We start from the raw sequence: 25,315 nt of genomic DNA, 5'->3' as shown, positions 1-25,315 counted from the left end.
GATCCTTTTTTTGGGGGGGTGTTTAGAAAAAAAATTCAGCTCTCTGAATCTGCATGGAAGTTGAGGGAAAATAGAAGACACAACATTTTCCCAAAGCATTATTTAGTACCATAATTGGCCAGTTACTGTACTAAGTGTTTACTGGGGGCTCTTGTTCAAAGACCTGTGATTTCATCAGGGAGATGAGGACAGGAAGGAAAAGATATTCCTTTAAGAAGACATTGACTTTCACCTTGTGTCACCTTGGTGGGTCTGTGTTTGTCTACTTCACTGCTCCTTTTCGCTGTCATTAAGAGATGACACTCATTTCTTTCTAAAACGACATAGCCTTATCAGACTAGCAAAAATTTAAAATAGCATACAATGATGGCAAAGTTAAGAGGATAACAGTTATCTCATATGTGTTGGTGGGAGAGTCACTTGACGGAACCTGTCAGAGAGTCAATTTGGTAATATATAACCGAAACCTTCAATAACACGTGTGCCTCGTGACCAAGTAATTCTACTGCCAAAAATGTAACCTAAGAGGAAGAAACTGGATATGTAGCTATCCAGACAGATGTTCATGTCAGGGTTTTGCAGTATGCGGGGAAAAAAAAAACAACAAAACCCAAACAGCATATATGGAGATAACTTATCTCAGGGCACTGATGAATTAAATAGTGGCACAATGGTGGTTAGACCACCAACAGTGTTAGGACGTGCTGGTTGGACTCTTGGACTCAGACATATCTGAGTTTAAGTTCTAGCACTGCCACTTATTTGCTGTGTAACATTGGGTAAATTATTTTACATCTTTGAATCTCAATTTTCTCATCTGCAAAATATGAGTAAAAGTGCTAGATTAATAGGGCTGTTGTGAAGATCAAATGGGCCAAAATGCACATGAAGTCTTTATCACAATACCTGGTATATCCTGTGTGTGCAATAAATGACAGTGGTAATAGTAGCTATTGGGATTACTAATACGGTGCGTCCATATAATGGAATATCCAGCAGCCACTGAGAATAATTGTATAGATATATGCAATTCACTTCAGAAAAACATTCAGGATATGTTGTTCAATGGAAAAAGAAGGATAGGAAAGAGAGAAAAAAAGCCTTGGAAGTCCATGTCCCCAAATCTGAACAGTGTTTATTTATGAGTGTCAAGATTATGGGTGAGTTTAGTTCCTTTTCCTTTATAGTGATCATTTTCCTACTATGATATATTGGATAATAATTGTGTGACAGAAATGTAATAACATTTTTTAAAATTGCAATGGCATTGAGTTCCCACAGTTTTGGCAAAATCCTGGGATGTATAACTCCTAACAGAATCTGGAATGTGCATGTTTTGTGTATCTCGCTGCAGCTGCATATAACTCCTTTTAAGATAGTTTCATGACTAATTTAAATTGAGGGTGAGAATCAGGTTTCCTGGAGTTTCCGTTCACTTCTCCATCTTCCCAGATATCTCCAGTGTAATATTGAAGACCAATTTTACTTTTTCCTTTAATTACCTCTCTTCTGAATTACTCCTTTCTGACATCTGCACAACATTCATTGTTTTTATTATTTCATTTAATTTTTGATTTCATAAATATTTTACATGTAGGTATAGCATTCTTTTATTACGTTTTTCCAGGAGATTTAATTCAAAAGTATGTGGGCCATAATTCTACAAAATGACTCCCTGCTTAAATGTTGTTATATTTCATTTCTTAAAGGTTAAAGATTTAAATTAAATCCATTTTCCTCAGAAAGTATCATAAAGGCCATATACCGTAGCTGGAGGAAAATCAATGTCTTCTTAAAGGGATACCATATATGTTAAAAAGTAAATTGACCTTTTTTCATGGCTTTGTCAATTTCATGCCACTTTTGTTCAATTCTATTTGGTGAAATAATTTTTAGTACCTACTGAGCTCCTCTGTGAAATAGTTTTCAGTGGTTACTAATAATTCATTAGCCAATGTTTCATCAGGGTTACCCTTGGATTCATGGAAACATTGAGAATTATGTTTGTTCCAACACATCTGTTATATTAGTCAGCTTTTAGTGCCATATGATGGGAATCTCAGAAACCTTTTGACTGGGTTCAGGTTATCTGTGAGTTTTCATATGATTTTATGGCCACCGGCTGCATTTTATGACTATATATTAAATGTTTTATTTTTTCAAATAACTTTTCCAAATGGTCTCAGTTTCCCATCCAAGGGAAATCAAACATATGCCTAAAGATCTACTATTCAGTAAGTTGCAGCTAATGCAAAACCCCAAATAAACAAAAATAAATAAATAAATAAAAATAAAACCCTTCTTTCAAAAACAATGCTGTGCAAAATACCAGTGTGCCCCAAAAATCTACATACCTGACCTTTCGTTATATCCGTTCTTGGTTGGTTATGCCTTCAGCTTTTAATTGGAACCTTTTTCATAATTGTTGCCATTTAACACGTTTAGTCTGTCAAATCATAGGATGTCTTTATAGCCATATAATAAACCCTAGAGAACAACTTCTCTGACTGTAGCCATCTGCAATGATCACAAGAGTAGCTTACAAAATACTGACAGTCTTTATGGTAATAGGATACATATGGCAGCCCACAATTATGTGTAGCTGCATTCAATTAGTGTTGTACAATTACACAGTTTTATTGCTTAGTTAAAACAGTGAAAGCACTACATACTGGGTGATTTGCACTAATCCCTGTCCCTTTAATAGCCCCTTGGTGTTTAAAATGCGGGGGAACATCTATAGCACTTAAAGGACCAGGGATGAACATTAAATCATACCTCATGTTGTGAATACTCCTTGACTGACAATTAATGTACTCTGCTTCACGTGTGGGTCACGTTTTATAGAGGCTTTAAAACACAGTTATGGCAAAAAGTTCTTACACCAGAGCTCCACTAGCTGGACCAGTCTGTCCAAGCCTGTGCTTGCAGCCTGCTCATGCCCTTTCTGAAAGATGGTCAGAATAAGGAGGAACGCCAAGTAACAAGTCAATCCAGAGAGTAGTCTAAGCCAAGGATTTGGCATTTTCAATGTGAACTTGTTAGAAGCCTTTCTGATTTCTAACATTTAATTAAAAATTTAGTTCAAAGTGAATTTATGGCTGCCATTTGGAATAATACTTTCTGGAGATGGTTTTGTGAGGATGTGTGTATGCGCGTGTGTGCGCATGTGCGGGCTTTAAATGGATGTATTTAGCAATCTGTGATTTTTTAACAAATGTTTAATTACATTTTCAAATGGCCTCAGTCATGCCCCTTTGTACTGGCTCGGTAAGAGATAAGGGTGCACGTAGCTTAGGCTGCAGCAGGTGCTAATGAAGAGCTCCCATTGTGAGAGGGCTTCTTAAACCATTGAGGGAAGGGCTGTCCCATTGGAGAAGAAACACTGAAGTCTATTCTTCTCCATCCTTCTCCCAAAGTGTTGACAGAGAAAAAACCAGAGTGACCTTGTGTCCTGCCCTGCCTGACAGTAGGTTAAACAGAATTCCAAACTAGAGGACTGGACATTTATTCACCTGCAAAAACATTTTGTTGCAGCATTTCAAATGTACTTGTGTCTAGATATGGTTTCAGTTACGTGGAATTGGCCTTTGTCTTTACACTCTCATTTTCTCTCCTAAGCATCCCTTGAACCTCTTTATGTTCACGAAAATCCTACTATGTGGTTTTTAAAGCAAAAAAAAAAAAGTTGGGGGCACTGTGCAAGTGATTAAAAGACAGCTGTACAGGGAATAAAAAGAACATCACAATTATGGTTCTATGTATTTTAATGGTTTTGGTTTTTGTAGACCTACATTACTTTTAATAATACTTTTTTATTAGTACTTATTTTCTTTATTTTAAGGAAGGTTTTTAGTGATTTTTTTCTTAGTTATTGAAACTTTGAACTATATTGTTCATTCATATTAAATATAATTGGTCTATGGCTTTATGTTAGATGGAATTTCTTTTAAAACGTAGATGTTCGAAAAGAAAACTTTTCCTACATGTAGGAGAAGTACAAAGTCATATTTAGAACTAAAATGAGACTTATGACTGAATCCACCAACATCTGCTTTTGTCAGACTTTTGAATAGAGTTACGTGATATAGATACTGTGTTTAAGAAAAAACTACAAAATTCCTGCATCAAGGGGGTGGAATAAATCATAATCTGCATCACCTCACAAAGCACACTGAATGAATGTTTGGACCTAGCAGAACATCAAAGCAAGAGATTATTTTGCATTCTAGAAAGGTGATTGTTAACAACATGGAATTAAGGAAGTAAACAATTCTTCCCTGCCTCGGAAATCAACTAGACCATCTACTAGATGTTTCCATCTCAGATTTCTTTTCATGAAAAACATTTGCTTGTCATTTGGATGACCAGAATGGCTGACATGGTAAGACTACAACTTAGGGTTTTTTTTTTTTTGCCTAAGAACAGTTAGGCTGGGGCTGATGTTGTGTTTTGCAGCTGTGAAGCCTCAAAGTTTTTAACTTAACTCTAAGTGACCAAGGCTGGACAGCTGCTTCCTTAACTAAGGAAGAAAATGTCCATCCCAGATGACAGCTGGACAAAGCCACATCTGTGAGGGACATATGGCTGTTTTTGCCCTAACAACCCAAGCACAGGTGACCTCACAAGCCTTCAGATACCTGCCAGAGGGCAGCCCAAACTCAATCCTGATCAGCAGCTCCTGGGAATAAGACTCCATGCTAGGAGTATGGAGAAAATGTAAAGGAATATTTTCGCTCAGAAAAGATGCGATCTCTCCAGATAGGAAGATATGACTGCCTGCTTCTGCCAAAACTGTTGGATCCAAATGATCATTGCTGATATTGCAGCTTAGCTGGCCAAACATCTGCACTTTATGTTGCAGTGAAATGCAAAGTGAATCTACTTTTTCCAAAGGAAGGCAGACATGGAGTGTGAACAGTAGCGGTGCCCCTGATGTGTGGAGATGTGCCTTGCTGTGCAAGAGATTCAGACTACCGCAGCAAGTAACAGATGATCACAGAGTGAGAACAGGAGAATATGCAAGCCTCGGCTTGCTGGATCAAGTATTTTGATATACATGGAAAAGTTGGCTGCTTCCTTGAGGCATCTCCGGAAGATTGCCCTTGCTGGAATTACTAGCCTTTTACTGTGGTTTTCTTTTCTTAATCTTATTCATTCCAACAGAAGGCACTGAATTAGGATTCTGAATGCCCTTTCATCTTTTCTTTGAAATAAAATAAGTTATTTGGGATATTTTTTAGAGCAGCTCTGTTTGTTTTGATCGTGGCTGGAGTTAAAGGAGTATAAATACTTGCCTACAGTCACTTGCATCCTTTTCTTGATTTGTTGGGTGAAGGAGAGAAGATTTTTACTGCCTTAATAAGGGAAACCTGGACAGGATGCTGACTCTGCACCTGATCAATCTTTCCAAATTGCCACAGGTGAAATGAAATGTTAATATCTCTTTCAATTATTAATTTAAGAAATGTAAATAGATCATGTTGAAAATACGGGGCACTGAAAATAAGGTATTTTTCTATAAGTGTAGTTTTTTTGTATTCAGTTACTAAAGAATTTAATTTTTAAAGTTTCTTTTTTGTTTTGTCCAGACAGAGTTTCGTTCTTGTTGCCCAAGCTGGAGTGCAATGGCTTGATCTCAGCTCACTGCAACCTCCGCCTCCCGGGTTCAAGCGATTCTCTTGCCTCAGCCCCCCGAGTAGCTGAGATTACAGGTGCCCACCACCACGCCCAGCTAATTTTTGTATTTTTAGTAGAGACAGGGTTTCACCATGTTGGCCAGTCTGGTCTTGAACCCCTGACCTCAGGTGATCTACCCGCCTCGGCCTCCCAAAGTGTTGGGATTACAGGAGTGAGCCAACATGCCCAGCAAGTTTTCAAATCGAAGACACTGCACTAGTGACTTTCTATACTTCATTTTATTATGCAAATCAGTTTTAATTATAGACAATATAAAATACAGATAAACCAAAGGATTAAGAAAACCTACAATCCTACCACCAAGAGACAGATACAGCCACATTGTGTTCTTTCAGACTTTTTCTTTTTTTCTTGTATGTACTTTTTTTTTCTTTAATGGACATTTTATAAAAACCAATCTGAAAACTACTCTGTTCATTTCCCAAACATAATTCAATAACTATAAACCCATGTCGCCATTGTAAGGTCATGTAACCTCTCGTTGTATGAATGTACTATAATTTATTTAACCAATTTCCATTTGCTAGGTGTCCACCATGTTTCCAGTTTTGCAGTAATCTAAAGGAAGATATGTTGTATGTATATCCATTCTTGCATAATTGCCTAATTTATTTTTTACTTTCTATACATTAAATTTAAACACAGTGTTCCTCATTTCTTCAAGAAATTACTTTTGAGCTCTTGGTTTTCAGACAATTGTGCTTTTTACCTTTGTTTTAGGTGTATGAGCACCAAGATGGCAGCAAATCACTGAAGCTGGGTGACTTTGGACTGGCCACCATTGTAGACGGCCCCCTGTACACAGTCTGTGGTACCCCCACATACGTGGCTCCAGAAATCATTGCGGAGACTGGGTATATGCTTCTCTTATGTTTAAGTGCTGTGCTTGCAAAAGAACTAGCCAGCTTCAAGAACAGGAAAAATAGTTCTGCTGTGCCCTATCCAGACATAATTAGCTATCAGGTTTCTTTCACTCTTTTTAAAATTTATTTTATTCTTTAACATTTACAGTGGGAGCCGTTTTCTCTGTTTTCCTGATCTGTTTTGTCAATTACTGCAATCTTACGGCTTCCATTTGGTCTTTGTTAAAGGTAGAACAGAAGTTATTAACCCCAGAGTAAAAAATGTTCAGACTAACAGAAACACACAGCGATGGTAATTAACTCTCATTTGGAGATAAAAGAAACAGACACTGCCGTGTGCGGTGATTACAGTCTCCTGCGGTTATTTCTCTCCGCTGCCCTTATCCTCCAGTCCAGGTCCCATTTGGGACCTCTTGGGGATCCATTGATTTTCTGTGGAGTACAAACACCCTTAGGCATCAGGGACTATTGGGAATTTCCTGGTTTCTGTGTGCAGAATCAGATGAATGTGGGGAGAAGGGCAGGGTAGCCTATTCCTTACTAAGGCCCCACAATATGCCAGGCCTGAAACTCCTTTACTTCTTACTCTTCCAGTAGATGGTACGATTCCCATTTTGCATTTCAATAAGTTGATACTCTAATGGGTTAGATACGGTGAAAGCTCATGATTAGTTTTAGTGGCTGAGTCAGGATTTGAACTCAGGTCAGCCTGAGTCAAAGACTCCTTTGGTAAGAAGCCCTATTTCTTACCAGACTCTGAAGTGCCATCCTTAAGCAGAAGGAATGGGGGGTGGGGCGCCGATGGGAGGCAGCCCTACTTTTTCTTCTCGTTAGCAGTTTCAGTCCACAGCTGGGAATCTAGGTGGCGCTCTCCCCTGTTACCAGTTGGAGATAGTTTTTTGGGATTTTGTTTTGTTTTGGTTTGGTTTTTGGTTGTACCATAGACCACAAGGGCAGGAAAACCAGATAGATGAGAAGGGAATCCCAATAGGGAAATTCCTGAGGTGAGATATGAGGGAGCGAGGACTTTGCTACTTGGCAAATTTGAATGAGGTAGGAGCCCACATCCATAGCCTTTTCTGACCTCCCTCAGGTGGGGCTGCCTGCGGCACAGCCACACTTTCTACTGGGACATACTCTGCCTGCTGCTGGGAGGAAGTGGTGGGTCTTGAAGACCGTATTGGGGATCAGCTCTGACACTAACTGTGTGATTTTAAGCAAAATTACTCACTCGTCTGAACCTGTTTTCTCTTCTGTACAATAAGCAATACTCGCCTTGTCCAACCTACAGAGTTGCTAGGAAAACCAAGTACGATCATGTATGTCAGTGCTCTATAAATTGGAAGACTTTCTAGAAATAATTATTATTCCTAAAGTGAGGGAGTTTATCTCAAGGGTGCATCCTTATCTCAGAATTGTTATTACTATAATAAACCTTTTTGCCGACACTCTTCATTTAGTGATATTTACATATAAGTCCATCCATGCCTTCCTTTGATTTTTTATTCCTGCACCTTGGTCTTTTTTTAAATTATTACTTTTTAAACTTTTTTCTTGAACTCTGTTTAGGTGGCGGGTTTCAGTTTAGTGTTTGTTGTTGGGATTGTTATTTTGTTTGGTTTTATTTTTGGCTTGGAGGAGGAAAGTCATTGATTTTACCAAGCTGCATAATTTGTCCACGCCTGACTCTCCTAACTCTAACATCCCTTATTTTTCCAGATACGGCCTCAAGGTGGACATCTGGGCAGCTGGTGTAATCACTTATATCCTGCTGTGTGGTTTCCCTCCATTCCGTGGGTATGGGCAACCATCGTTTATTCAGCGCCGACAAAGCATTTCTCTATTCTCCGAATGATCCATTAGCCCTTCTTGCACAAAGGAGCCTGAGGCAGGAAAAGAGCACAAGAACTTTACTAGCAATCCCTGTTATTTTTTCCCTGTTACATCGTGCATGCTAATTTGTATGCGTTCCATATTTCTTCCCCATATCATTAAAAACTCATTCTTTCTTTCTTTTTTTTTTTTCTTTGGTTTTGAGACAGTCTCTCTTTTACTCAGGCTGGAGTGCAGTGGCGCGGTCTCAGCTCACTACAACCTCCGCCTCCTGGGTTCAAGCAGTTCTCCTGCCTCAGCCTCCTGATTAGCTGGAATCACAGGCACATGCCACCACACCCAGTTACTTTTTGTATTTTTAGTGGAGGTGGGGTTTCACCATGTTGGCCAGGCTGGTCTTTAACTCCTGACCTCAAGTGATCCACATGCCTCGGCATCCCGAAATACTGGGAATACAGGTGTGAGCTGCCGCACCCGGCCCAAAAACTCTTTCTTAATTTACCAAAGCAGTTCCACATGACATTTTTCAATTGTTTAAAAATACACATTTTTACACATTTATGGGGGAAAGCAAGGGCTCCAGCGCCTAAGACTGAAAAGATGTACACTGAGTTGATATCTTAGTGCTGTTTTTCCTTGTTGTCGTTCACCTAAACAGAAGTGGTGATGACCAGGAAGTGCTTTTTGATCAGATTTTGATGGGGCAAGTGGACTTTCCTTCTCCATACTGGGATAATGTTTCCGATTCTGCAAAGGTAGGTTTCCAGTGCCTTCCTCTTCCCTATATCCTGTGTGTCTTCACAGAATTATTTATTCCAAATCATTGTGTGCAAAGAAACTAATGACATCATAAGTATGTTTCCTGTACACATTGTAGTTGTAATTGCTACGTTTTCCAAGATCTTACAGTCATCAAGTCATCTGTCCCCAGACATCCCAACAAGTACTTATCAAGCGTCTCCATCTGCTGCCTTCATCTCTCTCAGGGGCCATTCCAGTGGCATTGCTGTAGCCTCTTGCTGTGCCCCACCCTCGCCAGGCTTGAGCCCAGCTCAGATTTCTATATGGCCTATGGTTTCACCTCTCTCAGCTCTTGACTTACTGGCTTAATTTCTCAGTGAAGCCTTCCCAGACCATCCTGGTTCCAATTGCATCTCTTATACCTTACCTGACTTGCTATATCCTACTTGTCTGTTTTATTTTTCTTCAGAATACTTACACCTGTGTGTCCATCTGGTATACCATCTAACTACCTATCTCTCTACCCAAAAAAGATAGATACAAATAGGTAGGCATATCTTCTTTATCTAGTTAATTTCCAGACTCTCTAGTAGTATGCAAATTCTGTGAAGGCGGGGATTTTTATCTATTTTGTCCATTGCTGTACCATCACTGCCTAAAGTATGACAGTATACTAGTGCTCAATATATATTGAATAAATGAACAAGTATATGAATGAATCCATCAGTTAATCAATCAGAGGGAAGAAAACTCAACCTCAATATAGGTTGAAATCATCAAGAAGGACTTTATGGGGAAGCTATGATTTAAGTTGAACCTTGAATAACAGCCAGGATTTACAGGCAGAGGGGGGAGAAAAACACAAGATTCATGGTTTTTATCCCATGAAACTAAAAGATCAATCCTTAACACAGATGAAGGTGATGGTTGCACAACAATGTGAATGTACCGAATGTCAGTGAACTGTGCACTTAAAAATGGTGAAAGTAGTAAATTTTATGTATATTTTACCACATTAAATAATATTTATAATAAATCAACCTCTAAGAAGGCTATAAAAATCTTACATTGAGATGTCTGTAGACCTTGAGGAGAAAAAGGAAAACCTTTTCATTGCTCTTTTTAAAATTTGTATTATGTCTCCAAGTGCTGACTTAAATGTTTGAAAATTTGAGAAAAATGTTCTCAATAATTATCTTGAGAAATAACTATCTTTTGATTGCTCAATGTATATGCCTTTGCTTTTGTCATGTCCTGAGTGTGAGTTCCCTTTAAAAGCCAACTCCTCAGACCCGACCGCTTTGTGTAGAAAATGATGCATATTGGGTGCAAGTCTCTCATTTTCTTCCACTGTCCAGGAACCTGCCAGAAAGGGAGTGTCAGAGAAAAGCCCAGGCTAAAGGAGATGGGGCGATACAGCTGCGGGACTGGGGGCTCTTCAGGAACCTGTCCAGCTCCCCGTGCCATCACTGCATGACCTGAGTGCTCATAGTTACTGACAAATAGGACCATCTGCTATACCTCCATAGCACCTGCAAAGGGCATTACACACAGCAGATGCTTTCACGAGTTCTGGTCTCAGTTAGAAAGTGAATGAAGAAGGCTGAGTGAATTCTCTCCTTCAATGAAATTAAATCACCCGCTTCCCGAGTGGTACTATAAAGCCTGTGTATGTAAGGAACTGGATAACGCATATCTAACCATTTTGTGACATGGGAACTTCTAATCCAAAGTGGACACTTGCATAGCATGCTCATCGTTAAGACCCAAGTAGAGCATTCCTGGTCCAAGTCCATTTGAGCTCATAAGGAAGTTCCATTAATTTCAGGATGATAAAATTGTTTACCTCTTAATAGTTCCGTTTTTGTTTGTATTGATTTGTCTGGAAATTGTTGAAGCAATTTTAACCTATTTCTTTAGAGTTCTTTAGCTACTAAAGGATCAACTCTATCTTGCCACCTAGCTGTTGGCAATTCTATGTCTTTCCTCATTCCTTTCTTTCAAACCTAAGTATGCTGTCTTGAAATTAGGGGGAAAATTTCATTTTTCCTTTCAGCTGCTAAAGTGAAATTTTAAGTAAAGTGGTTTTTTAAATGTGACTTCTATATTCAACTAATTAATAAATTTGTCTTTAACGTGCAAAATGCTAGACAAAGAAAGGAATATTAATTCCTTAACTTGTATGATTTGTTTATTTTCTACAAACATTTTTATGAAATTGATTTTGATATTAATTTTTATTCAACCACAAGCTATGTATTTATAATTCCAACTGCTTACCATTTGTAACTTTTGAAGGTGATAAGTAGCCACAGGTAAGTGGAGTTGATGTATTTAAGATTTAGAGCTTTTACAAATGCTTTTCGAAACTAAAAGAGAATTCTTGCATTTGCACACATCCAGCGTTTCACCTTAACTTCAGATAATTGGACTCTAATGTTCCCCTTCACAGGAGCTCATTACCATGATGCTGTTGGTCGACGTAGATCAGCGATTTTCTGCTGTTCAAGTCCTTGAGCATCCCTGGGTTAATGTAAGTGACTTGCACCATTTCCTATGTTCTCTCCTAACATTCCTTTTAAAAATCTGTTGCAGATTTTCTAATGCTCTTGCCTCCTTTTGAAAGTGTTGTGGGCCAGGTGCAGTGACTCAAGCCTGTAATTTCAGCCTTTGGGAGGCCGAGGTGGGTGGATCGCCTGAGCTCAGGAGTTCGAGGAGAGCCTGGGCAACATGGCAGAACCCGATCTTTACCAAAAAGTATGAAAAATTAGCTGGGCATGGTGGCGCAAGCCTGTGGTCCCAGCTACTTAGGAGGCTGAGGTGGGAGGATTGCTTGAGCCTGGGAACCAGAGGTTGTAGTCAGCCAAGATCGTGCCACTGCGCTCCAACCTGAATGACATCTAAAAAAAAAAAAAAAAGAAAAGTGTTGGGTTTCATTTTGTTCCTCCCCCTCATATGTGCCAGGACAGTTACAGGATCTTAGACTTGTTCCACGAGGGCATCTGATGTATCCATTACATTTTATTCTGATGAAACTGCCTTCTAACTGGTGAGGTGCCAGTGGCCTTAATCTTCTACCCCACAACCTGCTTTCTGAGGTCCAGATTAGAGCTGAATAATCATCAAGAAGACATAACAGACTTTCTGAGTCAGTCCTGCTTTTTGCATGATTGATTCCTACCAAAAGTACAAGTGACCTAAGGATTTCTGCATACACCTTGGGCTACTCCAATACAGCACTTCTCAAACTTGAATGTGCTCACAGATGACCTGGAGATCCTGTTAAAATGTGGATTCTAACAGAGTAGATTGGAGGCTCTGCATTTCTAAAATCTCCCCGATGCTGCCTCTGCGGCTGTTCTTTGAGTGCAAGGGTCTAATGATATTTCATTAACTATGAAGGAATTCTCCAGAGCAGAGTCATTATTTTTTAACTTTGTATTTCTCTACAACGGATGGGTAAAATTAGTTTTGATTAATAATACTCATAGTTGGCTGGGCGCAGTGGCTCATGCCTGTAATCCCAGCACTTTGGGAGGCTGAGGCGGGCAGATCGCTTGAAGCTAGGAGTTTGAGACTGGTCTGGTCAACATGGTGAAACCCCGTCTCTACTAAAAATACAAAAATTAACTGGGTGTGGCGGTGCGCACCTGTAATCCCAGCTACTCAGGAGCCTGAGGCATGAGAATAACTTGAACCCGGGAGGCGGAGGCTGCAGTGAGCTGAGATTGTGCCATTGTACTCCAACCTGGACAAAAGAGCGAGACTCCATCTCAAAAAATAATAATAATAGGCTGGGCACAATGACTCACACCTGTAATCCCAGTAGTTTGGGAGCCCAAGGTGGGTAGATCACTTGAGGTTAGGAGTTTGAGACCAGCCTGGCCAACATGGCTAAACCCCATCTCTATTGAAAACAAAAAACAACAACAAAAAATAGCTAGGCATGGTGTCATGCTCCTGTAATCCCAGCTACTCGGGAGGCTGAGGCAGTAGAATCACTTGAACCCAGGAGGCGGAGGCTGCAGTGAGCAGAGATTACACCATTGCACTCAAGCCTGGGTGACAGAGCAAGACTCCGTCTCAAATAATAATAATAATAATAATGCTCATAGTTAATACTGATAGAATGCTTAACTTCTAGAGTCTGCCAGAAGTATTTTAAGCATCTTATATACCTTAACTGTATTGTGTTTGTACTGATTGTGTTCTTTCCAACAACATTATGACTGTGTAATCTAGTTTCTATGGTAATCCCCATTGACAGATGGGGAAGCTCCATCATTAGGTCTAATGGCCAGAATAGAGGACAGATATAGGCTTGAATATATATATGGACATGGTCATAGAGGTGGACAATCATAAAATTGTCAACTCATTGATAAAAATTTTACCAGCCTCCCTACTGCACTGAATCATCTGGCTGTACATTGAAGGCAACAAAATGTTCCATTTCTCTGAATTGTCACCTTGGTGAGTAGTCGAGTGATTTGTTTTGTTTTGTTTTCCAAAACAACAAAAGCTTGAGGTCAAGGCATGATTGAAAGCACAGCCAGCGTGTCAGGTGACTACATAGGGGGTGACAAAACTTGGGATCTCATTCATGTTCTGCCACTTGATGGCCATAGGTCTAGGTTCCAGCATTCTACATGTCTGAATGTGATTCTTCACACTCCAGTGGGAGGTTATATACAAATAACAGGAGAATAGACGTGAAAATGAGCATGTAGAGCTATGCACTGAGGTTTATTTTAAGGCTTCTCATATAGCAGAATTTTCTAACTGATGTACAGACATGCAAAAATAGTAATCCCCACGGCCCTAGGGACAGTGGGGCTATACATCCAGTATCCAGGAGTGGTCACTTCCGGCCTCAACAACATCTGCATTCACCCCAGGGTGGTAAGCAAAAATTATCCTTTTCTATGAAGCTGAAAAGATTAGGAAGCATCTTACTTGAGCCTCACAGCAAGCCTACAAGATAAGCAGGATGGGGATTATTGTACCCATTTTACAGATGAGGAGACTAAGGCTATGCAGGGTGATTTTCTCAAAGTAGCCAATCTTGCAGTTCAGCCGGAATTTGCAGCCAGATATCCTCACTTTCAGCCCAGGTGTTTTAAAGTCCCATGCACCACATTACATCTACCCCACCCTTTGTTATACATGAAAATGTGGTAATGTTGTAAACAGGTAGGTATAATATGGACATTGTCATCATTGTAATGATTGCTAATACAAGTCAGCAACCTTTCCCAGGTCATGGTACCTTTTTCTTAGCTGTGCGGGGAGGAAGAGGCACAAGCCAGCTGTAGGCTCTCTGAGTGGCAGTGGTTGGTTCTGACTGATCCACGTGTTAATGCTGTATGACAAAATGCTCTGATTCCTAGTGCCAATGGTTCAATTCAGTATATATAACTGAACACACTCATCTATTTGTGCTACTTTTTTTTATGATGCTTGAAGAGCCCATCCTTTGCGAGTCATCCTTCTTGTTACTTAGGCATTTTATCTTTGCTCAAATTGTTGAAGAATGGTGGCTTGTTTCACGGTTTTTGTATTTGTGTCTAAAGCACATTTTAACATGACAGACGCAATGCATTGTGTAGCTAGTTTTCCGGAAAAGTCAATCTTTTAGGGGTTGTTTTTCAGATCTTCAATAAATTTTTTCCTTAAATTTCAAAGGAAAAAAATAAAAGCCTACTATCCATAAATTGTCAAACTGCGTATTAGCTCTAATTAGCTCTGGAAAAGCTGAGACAGGGTAACCACACAGAAGAAACTAGGCAATCTGAATTTGACATGTGGCCTTAAAAGGCTCCTGAAGAGCCATAGAGGAAAGATATTCATAGATGACAAATAATCATTTTAATTTTGCTTTTTTTTGAGACAGGGTCTCACTCTGTCACCCAGGCTGGAATGCAGTGGCACAATCATGGCTCACGGCAGCCTTGACCTCCTGGGCTCAGGCAATCCTCCAGCCTCAGCCTCCCAAGTAGCTGGGACCCCAGGTGTGCGCCACCACAACTGAGTAATTTTTTAAAAAATTATTTGTAGAGATTTCTAAATGCGTTTTTATTAGAGAGACACTGTGTGCCAGCCCTGCCCTCTAGGAACAACGTCTAATACAACCAGACAGTTCCAGGGTGGTGAGAACGGCTACCCCAGTCTGCTCTGTGGGGAGACTTCCCAGAGTCCAGAGAAAGAGGTGCCAGAGCTCAGTCCTGGAGAAGACTGGGAAGAAGATATCTGACAGTCAGTTCCAGCAGAATGTGCATGTTTGCTAGAAGATAACTTCGTAAGTGTGAGCAAATTTGTTTATATACATGAGGGGTCTGAAATGCTGTTGGGAACAGCATGAATCTTCCCGATTCCAGACCAAATGGCCCTATGTTAATAATATCCCAACTCAACTGTGGTAAAGAAACAAAATGAAGAAGCCTTCTGGCTGTTACCAGTGAAAAAATAGGTTGCTCATTATGGCTATATATACATGTCTCAGCAGTAACTTTCTGCCTCCTCTACCTGGTTTTGTGCACATTTTTACACATGATCCCACTTTGCTGATAATTAGGTTCCATGGCTCCCTCTGAATCTTAGACTTCTGCTGTCCATTTCAGTTTTTCCTCTCAGATTTCCTAAAGGCATTTTCTAAAAGCAAGGAGAGAATTTAAGTAATCATCTAAGAGATCAAAAACTAAAAAAAAATACTCTTTCTGTAATTAAAACAGACCATCCAAAAAAAAAAATTGGTTTTAATAAAAGCTTTTTAAAGTCTTGATTAAGTGAGTGCTTAACTTTTGAAATTATCTTTATGAAGTAACTAAATCAGAAAACATATTTTTTCTTCATCTAAAAATAATCAATTGTTAAAAGGAAGCTTTCACAATGAGCGTTTAGTATTTGTTGACGTCTCCAAGTACAACAAATGAATGACCAAGCAAATTAAATAAATAAATTAGAGATTTCAAAGAATATCTGTTTAGTAAGACATTTAGTATTTAGCAATCAAATTATATCTGATTACCACAAAGGAGAGAAGCGGAGAGAAAAGTACTAATAATTATGGGAACCCTAAGGACGTTGTCAAAAAGCTCTTCCTCTGCTCTCATTAGTTCTGATTTTCTCTGTTGCTTATACCATGACCTTTTTACTTGGCATACTTGGAATTGAAAAGGCAGTCTTGGCTGGGTGCAGTGGTTCATGCCTGTAACACCAGCACTCTGGGAGGCCGTGGCGGGTGGATCATTTGAGGCCAGGAATTTGAGACCAGCCTGGCCAACATAGTAAAACCACATCTCTACTAAAAAACAAAAAACAAACAAACAAAAAAAACAGCCCAGCATGGTGGTGGGTGCCTGTAATCCCAGCTACTGGGGAGGCTGAGGAATGAGGATCGCTCGAACCTAGGGGCAGAGGTTGCTGTGAGCCAAGTTCGAGCCACTGCACTCCACCCTGGGTGACGGAGGGAGACTCTGTCTTAAAAAACAAAAAGAAAGAAACAAAAAAAAAAAGAAAAAGAAAAAGAAAAGGCAACCTTATACAAAAGTAGAGCATAGGGAAGCAGAAAGGAAAACCTAGTTGGCAAAAGTCACCTGTTTTAGCCTCACTCCTCTAAGGAAGCTTAGAGATTCCTCTAAGCTCACCTTTATTTTTCACACGTCCTGGGTCCGAATCCCGCCATGCTCCACCGTATTCTTGCCCTTTTGCTCTGTTGTTGAAAGAGTCATGAGCAAGGCCTCTCTGTGGATGGTTCTAATGAGACACATGAACAAAGTCATCGTCAGTAAGCAGCCATGTGTCTGGAAGAGGAATGTAGACTCGCGGAGGGAGCATCAGCTCACTCGCCTGTGTGACCTTGGGCAAGGCTTTTCTCTTCTTCGAACCTGTTTTCCTATCTATGAAATGGAGAAAATAGGATTCTCCTTTCCGCTTGCTGTACGGATGGGAAAAGGATCATATAGTTGAAGAGTCTGAGAGGGCAATCTTAAGTCCTAGCACCTTGTAGGTACTTAGCAAATATTTGGTGAATTTGAGTCTGAGCCAGATGACAACTGTTTCATCCATTGCTATGTGCTGATGAAATGCAAATTGTCATTAATGTTGGTGAATGAGAAGCTTGATTAGGGAAGAAAGACTGTCACCCCCAAACATGATCCTGTTTGTGTGTCACAGATCCAGATAGATAATATGTGTATCACCAGCTCTGTTACTTTCTCCAGCATCACAGCTACTTTGTTTAATGTAGTTACAAAATGCCAACAGAAATTATCCCAGCTACGTTTCTTTACCCTATTACCCATCTAGTGGAGAACAATATGATTTAGGCACGTTTATTATAATATAAGAATAAAATAGGCAATAATATGTCTTGACCTTTCCAGGAATTGGAAAGAGGGTTGAGTCACTTTCCCCACAAATGATGCTTTATTGATAGAAAATGTAGGTTCATGATAAGTTCATAAACAGAATTGACATTTCCAGAAAAAAATTCTTATATATAAATAGGATCAAATTATCATCATTGTGATATTTTAAATATATTGCTGTCATTCTATTTTTATTTTCAAAATGTTCATCTACCTTATACCAGAGTTACTCTTCTGATACTCTAGGATGCTATAATTTTATGAATCTGTGTTTTACATCAAATTATTCTGCCAATTTTACTGATTTAAAAAACTGAGGGTTGGGCACAGTGGCTCACACCTGTAATCCCAGCACTTTGGGAGGCCGAGGCAGGCAGATCACCTGAGGTCGGGAGTTCAAGACCAGCCTCACCAACATGGAGAAACCCCGTCTCTACTAGAAATACAGAATTAGCCGGGTGTGGTGGCTCATGCCTGTAACCCCACCTACTCGGGAGTCTGAGGCAGGAGAATCACTTGAACCTGGGAAGCGGAGGTTGCGGTGAGCCAAGATCGTGCCATTGCACTCTAGCCTGGGCGACAAGAGCGAAACTCCGTCTCAAGAAAAAAAAACAAAAAACAAAAAAACCTGAGACTCAAAGGAGTCTAGCCTGAAGCCCACTGGAGCCTCTAACACAGGTCTGATGCCTGGGTTTTGCCCCCAGACATTCTGATTTAATTAGTTTGCACTGGCTCCCTGGCATCAGGACTTTTAAAAGCTCACAGGTGATTATAACATGAGACCAAGTTCAAGAACTTTTGTACTAGCAGAACAGACTGGTTTAAATAAATCAAGTATAGTTATTTAGCCAATTGGAGACTTTCTATCACCTTCCTGGCCTTTACATTTTAATTTACCTCCTATATCCCACCTACATACTCTTTTGAAAAGATTCTGCTAAGTCAAGATATCCAAAAAGAAAAAAAGAACAAGAGAAAGAAGAAAAAATAGAAGTCTGGATAATCTCCCAAGATATTCTGTGTTGACTAATAAAAATCAGCCCTACTCACACACACAAAAATGTAAACATTCATCTTATTGTGCTGGTAGAATTTGTTAGAAATTAAGTGAAACCCAATGACACTGTAATAATATAAAAAACCACTTATTTATATTCATACATTTTAAATGATGACATGGAATTTCAGTTTCTATATGGGCATTTTATCTTGTCTTGCTCTAAGATAAATCTTAACTTGCTTTACATTTTCTCCCAAAGTGCAGTGTGAATTGTAGACAGAGAATCCTAGGGCCATGTGGAAGAGAGTCAGGGGGACTGGGGGTGCCGTGCAGGTGGGGATGCTTAACAGGAGTCAAGCACACTAGAAGGTGAAGCGGAACTGCTATTGAGTCCTTTAATGACCTTGGAATTGTTTAAAACTAAGTGGGAATATTCTAGCAGTAAACTGCTCAAGACTGCCATGCTTCTCCTGAGTTTACAGATATTATTAATAATAGAGTCTGGCAATGAATACACTGCAAACCAGATCCATGATTCAAAACCAAAAATCCACAAGGGGATGAGAATTTTCTAAAGCGTGACACCTGAAATGGTTTCCCAGAGGAAACTGAGGAATTCACACTACAGAGTGACTTAACATCCGTTCCCCTACACGCCTCCCCACAGCTCTTCCCCAGTAACCCCTAGAGAAACGGAGACCAGGAGGCCAGGTCTCCTATGGACAGTGGTGAGAGTTCATTTTCCATTTTGCAAACTCATTTTGTTCGTGTCAGTTGCAATGCTCTGCCAAGTGGAGGATGGGAATTTCTAAATCAAAAACTGCTAACCTCAAACCACCACCAGCCTGTGTCAAACTTCAGAAACTACCACCAAACCAGAACGTATGGTAATAATACTACAACTGTTTGTAAAATACTGCCAGATTTGTCACGTTTAGAAAATGCATAGCACATTTTTGGCACGCAATCTATTCTGAATAATGGTGATAAAGATGTATATATATAAATGTATGTTTTTAACGTCCCTATTTATTTTACTGATGCATGACAGTAAGTTAGCTAAATCTCTGTCATCCATCTGTATGGCGCAGGTACAGATTAGATCCCTGCAAAGCCAATTGTTTAAGTATTTTTATCCAATTATGCTGAAAACCTTCAAAATTTATATAAAAACACTGCAGACTTTTTCATTGTCATGGGTTTGTGTGTGTGTGTGTGTACATGTATATGTTTTACCTACTCCAGCTGAGACACCTTATTTCATTGGAAAAAAATCCCGGAACGTTTTAAGATTTATGAAGTCAAAAGCCTCTCTGACAACTTGTGAGAGTTGTTTTGCTACTTGCATTGCTTCAATGTGAACTAATAACCCAAGGGAAGCTCAAACCTTCACTGGAATGTAAAGCTGGAGGCCTTCACCTCCAGGCCCCAGTATCTGAAAGAGTTGCTAGGAACCTTGACAGGAGATTAGGAGCAGGACAGGGCTGGGAAATGATAAGGAAATCCATTGTGAGGAGGCTAGGTAGCAAACTCCTAGCTCAAGAACTGGCAGTGGGGCGAAAGCCAGGTGAAGGCAAGTTTCTGAAATGGTGCCAATGGTGGGGAGTGAAAAGAAGGTGGGGTTATTCAGCAACAGCTGAATCTTTCTCAGTAAGTTAAGTAGGGGCTGCTCTTATGAAGACCCAGCTATCTTTCCCCATATTTGCACCCAGGCTGGTAAACACAGCCTGTGCCAGTCATAGGGCAACCCTGTTGGCTCCGTGCAACTTTATTCTGCCCAGTGTCAGCCAGGCCTTGCTGCGCTGCTTGCTGCACATAGGATCCTAGAGTTCTGGCTCTAATAGGTCACGTTGACACATCCCAGATTAGTGGACACCCAGTCTCCACTTGACAGAGAATTTCTAACTGTGTTCCACTGGGTCCCTGAAATGTTCAGCATCTCTTTTATTGACCACCAGATGTTTCCCAGGCTCCATTAAGTCGCGTCCAAATATTCTCTGGTTTGTTCAGCTCCGGTTCAATTCTCCTTCCCCCTCACCACTGTGCCACTTTCATCATGGAAAAGATGATTCACTGAGTATTTCCATTGAGCAGTGAAGCAGCCCTTTTGTAGCTGATGCCATGCTAGTGAGCATCCTCAATTCATGCAACCTGGTGTGGGAAAAAGAACAGAGTTTCAGGCCTGGTTCGATGCTGACTCAACCACTTTCTAGCTGTGTGATGTTGAGAAAATGATTTCACCTTGCTGAGCCTCATTTTGCCGATCTTCAAAATGGGACTAATAAATAGACGGAAGTTTGAGGAGGAAAGCGATCATACATATTAATAGCAGTTAATGCTTGTTTCATCTTCCTCGCCCTGCCATACTCTTACCATTTCCCTCCCCTGCACCTCTGCTCATTCTCTTTGTTTCATCTTTGCCCCAGAGAAAGAAGTAAACCTATACCTCCCCCAGGCAAAGCACTTCACTTCTACCCTCCGTGCCTACCCTGCTCTTTCTCCTGTCTTTCAACTCTCCCTTTTCACTAGCTTCTTATCCTAAGACCACAAATAGGCTCAAGTTGCTTTCATCTTAAAAAGAAAACCTTTCCTCAACCTTCTCCACAATCATGCTTTTCAAACTATCTCATCATCGAAAACTCATTTGTTCGCTTTGCCCAAGGTAGCCTGAAACTCTATAAAGAGATGGTAAGAAGTGCATGTGTAATCTTGGGGGGTGAGGCCAGTAGGGCACCCAGGGTGGCCCCTTTCATTCTGGCAGAACCCGACACTTTGCCAAGGCATGATACTAATATTCAGAAGACTTTCAGTATCATTTTATCCCTTGTCAAATGTTGAAAAACTCTCAAAAATTCTAACTTAGATTCCAAACGCTATTGTCCAACTTAAATTCCGGGGTTGTTTCATTCACCAGTTGTTTGTTTGTTTGCTTGTTTTTGTTTTGAGACGGAGTTTCGCTTTTGTTGCCCAGGCTGGAGTGCAATGGAGCGATCTTGGCTCACCGCAACCTCCGCCTCCAGGCTCAAGCGATTCTCCTGCCTCAGCCTCTTGAATAGCTGGGATTACAGGCATGCGCCACCATGCCTGGCTAATTTTGTATTTTTAGTAGAGATGGGGTTTCTCCATGTTGGTCAGGCTGGTCTCGAACTTCCAACCTCAGGTGATCCACCTGCCTCGGCCTCCCAAAGTGCTGGGATTACAGGTATGAGCCACCACATTCGGCCTCATTCACCATTTTAATAAAAACATTTTATATATACACCATTGAATTCACCCTTGTGTTTAGAACACTGGATGCATAATTCTAATTCCTTGTAATTATCATCTGACTTCTCTTTCACTTGTAGAGTGAACCAAGAGCTGGATAATGTACTATAAAAATACCTCAGTAAAGGGAAGGTAGTCCTTCACATTTCTTAAACTTACAGTCCTCTTATTAAAAAGCTGTGTTCCTAATGGAGATGAAGACTTCAATTCTGGGATCTTTTGGGTACTCATTTATGGCCAATCTTCTCCTGTTTTTTCAGCTTTCTCTGCCATTACCATGGTACCTAAACTCTTAACTACAGACAAACTGTTTGACTTCTTCTTTGGCAGACATGACTTTGTAGCTTCCCACTTGCACACACTACACACCAAATATCACTGTCCCTCCTCTCTACCTGTCAACACACTCTCCATCATTAAGGGCCAGGTCAAGTCCCATGATCCCTCATGAAGTCGGCTGTGCCTGTTCACAACAGAAAATATGCCCTTTCTCCTCTGAACTTCTTTGGTGCGCCTAGCTGAGCCATCCCGTCATGCTGCCTTGTAACAGCTCCTTTTTATCTTGTTGGCCTGTTTCACGATTTTACATAGTCTGTGCGTATTTTGTCTCCTAATTAGCCTGCAAGATTCTGGTGGACAGAGATCACATCTTCCTCCCACATTCTGCTATTCCTAACATAGCCCTTGACAAAGTCGGCACTTCATGTGGCCCTGCTTCTGTTCCCTCCCCAAGTAGCATCCCTACTCTACTGGAGTTTCACCTTGTTTGTAACACCAAAAAATAGAAATAGTGCAAGTTGATATAATGAAAAAAGCACTGGGGGTTTCCAGAAAAGCCAATAGAATGGATTGTGCTTAACCCGGGGATAAGTGCCTTGGAACAGGCCCAAGTTATGAAGAAAAGAAATGGAGCAGAGGGTCTAGGAGAGGAGGGTCGATGCCTGTCTTTGCTTGCCGTCGTTTCTCCCCCACCTACTGTAGTGCCTGGCCCATGTAGGCATGCAGTTAATGTCCATTGAATAAGTGAATGCCCAAATGCTGAAAGAAAAAGCAAATGCCATGTGGAGGGACCAGCTCGTGCAAAAGGAGCCAGCACATTATGCTTGAGAAGCAGCAGACTTATTTTCCTGGGTGGAACCAAGAAATTACCTGCACAATGATGGAGAGGAAGAAGAAAAGAAAAATAATGAATGGCATCAAAGTGATTGCCAGGAGTTTCTTTTTAGCAGTGAGTTGCAAACGTTCTATTATCTGTTCATTCATTTATTCCACAATTGAGCATCTACTATGTGCAAGGCACTATGCCAAGACCTGGGGATCTATAGTGAGTGAAACACAGTCTCTGCCTTGAAGGATCCTGCAGCCTTTTCATCATGAACTCTAGTAAGTGGTGGCACATACTTATGACCCTGGTTATTGCGATTCTAACAGTATTCAATACAAGAGAACCATGTATCCAGCCTCAGTCATAGAGGGCTCCAGCAGAGAATAGAGACCTTGGTTAAAATGAGCTCCAATATAAACTACGTCATAATGACAGATGATTTGAAGGCAGCAAGAAAGATTTAAACTTTAAGGAAGATCTTTCTGCCTGGAAGGCTGCCTGGGATTTTGGTATGGCCAAATGAGTAGCTGTGGAACAAGCCTGAGTTTATTTATGGGCCATGCAGAAGCCCCAGCTTGCCAGCCAAGACCCTTGGCTTTGAGTCTAAATAATGGGTTAAGAGGAAAAAAAAATATTAAAAAGAAGATGTTCACATTGAATTTTTTTTCCTGGTCATCTAGATGAACTTGCTCTTTGATATGTTCCTAGAACCGTGGTTGGCATCGATTTTACTAGAAACCAAAAACAGAAATAATTTTTTTTTTTTGAAATTTAGAGACAAATCTCTGAGGGTCAGATGACACAAAGCAAATTAATTTTAGAGCAGATGTGGAAATGAACGAGACCTTGGAGCAGTACTTCCAGCAACAGTGTTTAATGAGTAGACATTGGTTGGTTTATTTCTGACATCTTATGAATTCTAAGATCGCTACCTATGACTGGAAGATTTGACCTTCATTTTTCATTTATCTCATTTTCTTTCATTTTCTCTTCTCTTTATTTCTTTTTCTCCAGGATGATGGCCTCCCAGAAAATGAACATCAGCTGTCAGTAGCTGGAAAGATAAAGAAGCATTTCAACACAGGCCCCAAGCCGAATAGCACAGCAGCTGGAGTCTCTGTCATAGCAGTAAGCATCTGAAATATCCACCTATAACTTTTTTAAAGCAACCCACCTAAGAGACAGGCATTACTCAGGAGATTCTCCAGCCAGAGACAGCAGAATGGGTCATTTCTTTAGACAGCTCAGCCACTTAATACACTAGAGGAGGTATGGGACTTATATATATTATGTGTTTCTGCAGATCATTTCCCTCGGCGTCACATCATTATCCAACACCTCCAGGGTGTCTTGCAGTATATATGAATTTTATGATTTATTTATTTAAAACCGAAAACCTCCCCCCTGCTGGACTCTGTGCCAACGCAAACTTTTTGGCTCTAAGAAAAAGAGTTCATAGTGTCCTTTTGCTAGAACCTAGAAAGGAAAGGCAAGCCGAGAGAGACAACATTGCAGGGAGAGCTTGGAACACTATGGATCTTGATACTAGACCTAAATTAAAGTCAAAGCATAGCAGAAAGCTACGCGGTGAGATTTTCCGTGAAATTGAATTACTGTGAACACCCAACGAAGTCATAATGTCTTGCTCCTTGGAAATTTCTGTTCTTAAAGTTGAAGGTCTTTTAACATTTACTATTTTATTGATGTGGCTGCACAAGGCCTTTTTTTCTGTTCTATACATGCAGACATACACTACATGCAATTTGATCACAGCTCTAGGCAAAGATTAAATTGGGCCGAGGAAAAATGAAACCTCATATTTCCTGGTGTCATATTCTAGAGTAAATATATTCAAGTTCTAATTACTTGAGTTTTTCATAATTTCCTCTTTTTTTTCAGAGTATGTAAATTTTAATTGCATATTCAATCTGAAAATCACTTGAGCTTTTTTCTTCTCCAAACAAAGAATTTAAGACACTGTGATGTGGACTTTTTCAAAAGTATTTATGCTATTAAACAGTACCTCTCACTCATGAGCAGTACTGAATATCTAACTTCTCTGGGTGTTTTTAGTTTCTTTCTTTTTTTTCTTTTTTGGTTGCATGAGAGGTCTAAATAAAACTGAGGATAAACAAGTGATCTGTTTGATACCACCAGTCCCAGATCTGGGTTACTAAATATTTGATATGAGGTTCCAGAATTTGCAAATGGTACGAATGCATGCATACACGCTCTCGTACTGTTTACATTTCACGTTTCTCGATTGAACCCTTTCAATAGTGATTTACATGCGTGTGAGCAACTGGCCCATGTGTAAAGTGAAAAGGAATGCCTACTCTTCCAGATGTTCCTCAGTGCCGCTGAAGTTTTCAAATTTCAACTTGTTCCTGCCCTCTATCTTTAATTCTTTCTAAGAAAATTCAGTGTAGAGGTAAAC

The 25,315-nt window shown here is 40.2% G+C and overlaps 1 protein-coding gene across 7 annotated transcripts in view; it reads left to right on the top strand.

The window, feature by feature from the left end:
* Positions 1–25,315, top strand: part of DCLK1 (doublecortin like kinase 1) — a 350,726-nt gene that overhangs the window by 304,012 nt on the left and 21,399 nt on the right. For all 7 annotated transcript variants that reach the window (XM_028837437.2, XM_077974211.1, XM_015120874.3 and 4 more), the window contains 5 exons: positions 6,421–6,554; positions 8,283–8,360; positions 9,055–9,151; positions 11,590–11,670; positions 23,893–24,006. In XM_028837437.2, coding sequence (XP_028693270.1) covers positions 6,421–6,554; positions 8,283–8,360; positions 9,055–9,151; positions 11,590–11,670; positions 23,893–24,006 — 504 coding nt within the window. The remainder of the gene's footprint in view (positions 1–6,420; positions 6,555–8,282; positions 8,361–9,054; positions 9,152–11,589; positions 11,671–23,892; positions 24,007–25,315) is intronic.

The sequence above is a fragment of the Macaca mulatta genome, chromosome 17, assembly GCF_049350105.2.
Source record: "Macaca mulatta isolate MMU2019108-1 chromosome 17, T2T-MMU8v2.0, whole genome shotgun sequence".
Classification (NCBI taxonomy): Eukaryota; Metazoa; Chordata; class Mammalia; order Primates; family Cercopithecidae; genus Macaca; species Macaca mulatta.
This window is presented reverse-complemented; position numbering and strand designations above follow the sequence as displayed.